The following is a 5,636-nucleotide window of genomic DNA, read 5'->3' as shown; positions in this document are numbered from 1 at the left end:
CCTGCCACCGGGCAAGCTGCAGCCCGGCGTGGCCTCGCCGGCCACGTGCACTGTGGTGGGTAAGGGATTCATCACCAAGCAGACCACCAAGCACGTCCACCACCACTACATCCACCACCACACCGTGCCCAAGACGAAGGAGCAGATCGAAGCGGAGGCGGCTCAGCGGGTGCAGTGCTGCTGCCCGGCGGGCGGCGACTACTACTGCTACCCCAAGTGCAAGGGCCACCCGAAAAGCACGGACCCCCCTCTTCCTCCGCTGGAGCCCTTCGGGTAAGTCATGAGCATCCCCATTGCGCCCACCCCGACCTGTCACCCCACCGTCCCCTTGCAAGGGGGCTGGTGGGGACAGCCCCGCGGCGGCGCAGGGGGGCTGACGGTGGGCTCGTGTCCCCTTCTCGCCATCAGCAGGACGGGGACGCTGCCGAAGAGGCCGGGCAGAGGAGCGGAGAGCGTCGCCCTGCCGGCCGGGGACGGGGGGCTGCCCGGCCCCAGTGGGGTGCAGCTACCGGGGGGCGAGGCGGACCGGGCGCAGAACGTCTGGCAGTGGATGCTGGAGAGCGAGAGACAAAATAAGCACAAGCCCCATAGGTAAATACGCAGCTGTCTACAGCAATATCGCTCCCGGTAAATATTTATATATTACATGGGCTGTCTATTTTTACAATCGCTAAAAACAAATGAGACTCTTTGCTCCTCCGGTTTAATATAAAAGCTGTTCCGCAGAACCAGAAAAACCACAAAAATGTCATGTTTTTGGCAATAAACCTCCTTTCATGTTATGACAGACTTTTGAGAGGGAGCGAGCAGAATAGGAGCTGCTATTAAAGTCATATTTTCCAGCTTTTCTAACCCGACTTCTTCCCCTCCCCAAGCACACAAAGCACAAAGAAGGCCTACAGCTCCGACTTCGCCAAGGGGGCCCCCGGCCGCCACCACCCGTGGGGGACCGGCAGCCACCCGCGCGGGGCGCAGCCCGCCCACCCCTTCGTCCAGGACCCCGCCATGCCCCCGCTCACCCCACCCAACACCCTGGCGCAGCTGGAGGAAGCGTGCCGCCGGCTCGCTGAGGTCTCCAAACCGCAGAAGACACGGTAACGGCAGCGGGGAGGGATGGTGCGGGTCCGGCGGTGGGGTCCGGGGAGCGGCAGGGGGGGGAGAGGTTTGCTGGAGGCTGGTTGAGGTCGTCTTCGGACCAACGCTGGGGCTGACGGCGCGCAAGGCGGTGGGTGAACGTGGACGGTGTCTTCCCCATCTAGGTAGAGGGTCAGCCACGGGGCTGGACCGTGGTGACGCGTGACGGCACGGCTTGGCCGAGCCCCAAGGATGAGCCTCCTTATTCCAACCCCACCCTACCCCAGCACAAATAGTTTGAATCCTAGACTATTACTTCCACTCTTTTGATGGCTGTAATTTGCCCGTTTTTCCTCTGGGACGGACTCCAGCTACATACCAAGTGGAGAATTGGACTGGTTATCGTTCATTTGGGTATGGAAGGATAAATTAGCCCACAGCATTTTTAATTCTTCCTTTGATTGTTTACAACATGTGAGGGTTGATACAAAGAGCGAACTTAACGACCCACAGGAGACTTCAATTAAGAAGATTGTATTTCAACAATTTTTTTTTAAAGTTTTTTTTTTTCCTCTCTTTTTTTTTTCCCCCCTTCTTCCCCACTTGCCCTCCCCCTCTCCACTTCAGATGTTCAACCTCAAATCAGCAGAGGGATCGAAACCACTCCGCTGCCGTTCAGGGGGGAAACTCCCCTTTCTGCAATGCAAGTCTAACGACAGAAGAGTGAGTATTGCACGCGTGGAAAAGGATTGGGAAATACATACATATCATAATTATATTTTCATTAAATGGATTGCGCTTTGAAAAGAGAGGAAATTCTTATATCTGAAATTTTGTCTTTCAAACATTCTTCTTAAAGCAAGAACAAAACATTTTCAAATCTTGTCTCTGGCTCTTTTTAACTTGCATTCCTGTAAAGTGGACAAAGATTGGATTAGTCTAATTACAGGATGGTTCTTTTAACAAGAAATCTGCTAGAGAGAGGTCTAAAATGGCCTAAATAATTAAAGTTTTCTTTCTTACCCTCTTCATCTTAAGCAATGAGTAATGTTTGAAGTCCAGACTGAGCCACCTGACTAGAGCCTTTCATTTTTAATTGGTTGACCTTAAGTCCACCAGCTGTCTTTGCTAGCAGCTTTTTTTCTGAAGCCACTCTACAAAGACTTAGAACAAATTAGGAAGACTAAATTACTGCGGACTAACACTTTGTGACCTTTTGACATGCCAAGTGTACATTGCCTCAGAAGCAGTTGTAGATTTGGCTGCATGGTACTCGCTGGAGCGTTGCCATTTTGCTGGGTAATATTGTTTTAATTATTCTTTAAGAAGGGTTCCTTAGTGCAAACGACAAGACCCAGTTCATTTTATCCTCACCAGGGAAAAATAAGATTACCTGTGTGCTTCAGGTGCAGAACCTGGCGGTGGTTTTGCTTTGTTAGCTGGTGGTGGTTGCAGGTGGTTTTGTGCATGAGAAGAAAGCTTGGCAGATGCTGTGTACGAAGGCAGACGAAACGAGCCTTTTAAAACCAGAGATGTGCAATACCGGGGCTGGCTGGGTAGAGATTAGCCCGTGGTGAGCCCTACGCTCACTCCCCTGGCCCATGGTCCTCTTCCAATGCCTCCAGCAAGCATCTAACCTCCATCCCTCCGTTCTCCCATCTGTAGGGTGGGATGAGGTCCCTGCTGCCCCGCGGCTGAGCGCTCTGCGCTGCCGCCCTTCCCACCGCCGCAGCGAGCGGGAGCTGTTGCGGGAGCCCAGCGAAGGGCTGTGCGAACACAGCGTGACAAATTCGTGGCCAGTACGGGAATATCTGACTTTTTTGGGTCACACCCAGCATATTTCTGACCAGCGTCACGTGTAGCGGAAACACTGCCGGATTGAGTGCGGTGAAACGGCTTGTTCTCAAATGGAAAAATAGAGGGGTTTGTGTGTGTGTTTTCTGTTTTTCAGTCACAAAGAGCCAAAGAAACTGCCAGTTGTTCACACCTCTCAGTCGAGCGAGTTGGTTGTCACCTATTTTTTTTGCGGCGAAGAAATTCCCTACAGGAGGATGTTAAAGGCCCAGAGCCTGACACTTGGGCACTTTAAAGAACAGCTGAGCAAAAAGGGAAATTACAGGTAAGAATCTGTGATTTGTTTGTTCTTTAGTATATTCTAATAAGTCAAAAGAATAAGCAGATATTTTGCAGGTCTGCCTGCAATAACACGTTTACCTCGCTTTCCAGAGGCTGTAGGTCATCTTCTCTTCCCACTCAAACTAAGAGCCACTTGGAGATGGAGAAAGGGCCCCTGAGCTGCAGCTTGGCTGCAGAGCCACCTCCTCTCCATCTCCCTCCCCAGCCTCCTCCCCCCGTTGCACATGGATGCAGGCTGGCAGGCTTCGTGCTCCAACCCTTGTCCAAAAAGCTTGAATACCAGGAAAAGCTGGGATGGCCTTGCGGCAATGGCACGGAGCAGTGGGGTTCGGTTTCCAAACTGGGCTCAGTATTCATCTTGGTTCTGGCCTCCTGCTTTGCCTACTCATTTAATTTCTTCATTTTTAATTGTGGGGTTTTTTTCTTTTTTGCAATGGTGTGACCATGAATGTGGTCGGTGAAGTCCTGGGATGTTGCATGTGAGTGGATGTATAGCTGAGATGCAGCGAGCTCACTTTTCTCTTCGTTAGGGAAAAAAACCCTCTGCCCTGCAGGGAAAGCTCCACCAGCGATACCGAGTTCCTCCTCAGAAACGCCAACAAACCCTGCCTGTCTGGTTTCCAGGGCCAAGCTCCCAGTTTAACCAGTTTGCTACTTCTAGTTCCCATGGCAGTAGCTTCACATTGGCTATTTTTGCTCTACGTTCCCGGTGGATCTGGGCGCTGGTGAGATCATCTGTTGGCCACTTTTGCAGGGTGAGCAGGAGAGGGACGCTCCAGTGTTAAGCGTTGAATTTGCACTGAGTTTGGTGCTTCTTCAAAGAGCCAGAAGGTTTGCCCTGGAACTGGCAGCCTCTGATTTACCCTCCAAATGGCCGTTTGGGTTTGGTACAAGGACTTTTCCAGCTGGTGCTCCATCACTGGCGTGTCTTTAGCTTTGGAAGGTCCACCTGTGCAGATCAGAGGTGGGGCACCCGAGGGTGCTGTCAGGTTGGGGGATGCCGAGCTGGGGTTCGGCTGTGGCTGTTTCACGGTGGGGCTGGCGCTGGAATACTGCCAATCCGTCCCCAAAAACCATCTTTGCAGCCCGCCCAGCTGCCGTCAGATGGCAGCAACCTGCAAGTACACCCAACCTGGCCAACCTCCAGGAGAGGTCCTTGGGCTTCTTGCACCCATGCGCCATTTTCAGTCCCTAAAGCCTCTTCTGGCCTGCCGCGCTCCTCCTCCAGCTGATGCAGCCTCATGCCCCAGTTGCAGACCAGTTTCCCTCGCTTCATCACTGGTCTGCCAGTGGCTGTGTAGTCCCACCCCCCTAAAAAAAACCCACCTTTTTTTTTTCTTGTTTGCTTTCTATGACAATTTTATGTGATGCCCGAGTACAGGAGTAGGCTCCTAAAACCTCTGTGGCCTGAAAGTCCCTCCAGGTGCAATTATTTGTGCCTTGTCAGACTGTAATTACTTTGGAAAATGTTTTTAAGTGACTGACAAGGATGAAACAACGTTTTGCTTAGATCTCACCCCTTTACACCTGGGTAAAGACAATACAGAAATTTATAAAAGGAACTTGGGTACGTGCCCAGTATTTTATCTTGCACAGACACAAGGTGAAACTAATTACACAAATGTGTGTACCTCCAGGGAATCATTTTGATCTAAGCTTTGACTTTTGGCTGGACTTTGAGTGAAACTGCGGGTGACCTTCAGGGAAGAGGTCCGCAGTGCCCGGAGTAGCGTGTGTGTTACGGGGAGGCACTAACTAGGCTGCTTTGGTCACATCTGGCATTGATTTCTTTTTAAGGCACATTTAATAAGCATGTCTTTGAAGCCCTTGCCTTTCATTTAATGCACAAAGACATGCAGAAATGCTCCGCTCTCCAAATTCTTTATTGATTGGATCAGTTTGCGAGGCGGGTACCTCGGGCTCCCGCGATGCCAGAGCCCCCCCCCCTCCCCGCCTCCCACCCCCACCTCCCCAAAAAAAGAGAAGGAATTAAGCAGTGATTTAATACTGATGGCGTTAACAAAAAACAAACATACACGCACAAAAAAACTGGGTGGTGTCGGGTAATCTGAAGATGGCAGCGGTTCAAAACAGAGCTGTAACGCCAGGCCTGCTCGCCTCGATTGGTGCCAGATGTCCCAAAAAATTAAAAAAAAAAAAAAAAGAGCAAAGCTTGCCACATAAAATATGTTTCAATGGAAAGCCCATTGCTGAGCAAATAAGAGCAGAGTGACTTGTTTGAAGACGTTGTAGGGGAGGATTTCTTTTTTTTTTTTGCTTTGCCTCCTCTTTTTTTATTTGTTCTCCCCCTTTTTCTCTGTGAAATAAGGTTGTAATTATGTAAAAGGTCATAGCGTGTTTTCTCCAATAAAAATTTTGTAAACACAGCCAGCGCTTGGGCTTGTGGAGGAAGTTATTGGGAAGAG

General features: G+C 50.7%; 1 protein-coding gene across 1 annotated transcript in view; it reads left to right on the top strand.

The window, feature by feature from the left end:
- AXIN2 (axin 2) overlaps positions 1-5,636 on the top strand; it is a 25,718-nt gene that overhangs the window by 18,191 nt on the left and 1,891 nt on the right. The window contains exons 6-10 of the mRNA XM_009894800.1: positions 9-273; positions 409-591; positions 876-1,094; positions 1,702-1,797; positions 3,026-3,193. Coding sequence (XP_009893102.1) covers positions 9-273; positions 409-591; positions 876-1,094; positions 1,702-1,797; positions 3,026-3,193 — 931 coding nt within the window. The remainder of the gene's footprint in view (positions 1-8; positions 274-408; positions 592-875; positions 1,095-1,701; positions 1,798-3,025; positions 3,194-5,636) is intronic.

Source organism: Charadrius vociferus, unplaced genomic scaffold (assembly GCF_000708025.1).
Source record: "Charadrius vociferus isolate BGI_N301 unplaced genomic scaffold, ASM70802v2 scaffold321, whole genome shotgun sequence".
Classification (NCBI taxonomy): Eukaryota; Metazoa; Chordata; class Aves; order Charadriiformes; family Charadriidae; genus Charadrius; species Charadrius vociferus.
Note: the sequence above shows the minus strand (reverse complement) of the source record. Positions and strands in the feature narration are given on the sequence as shown.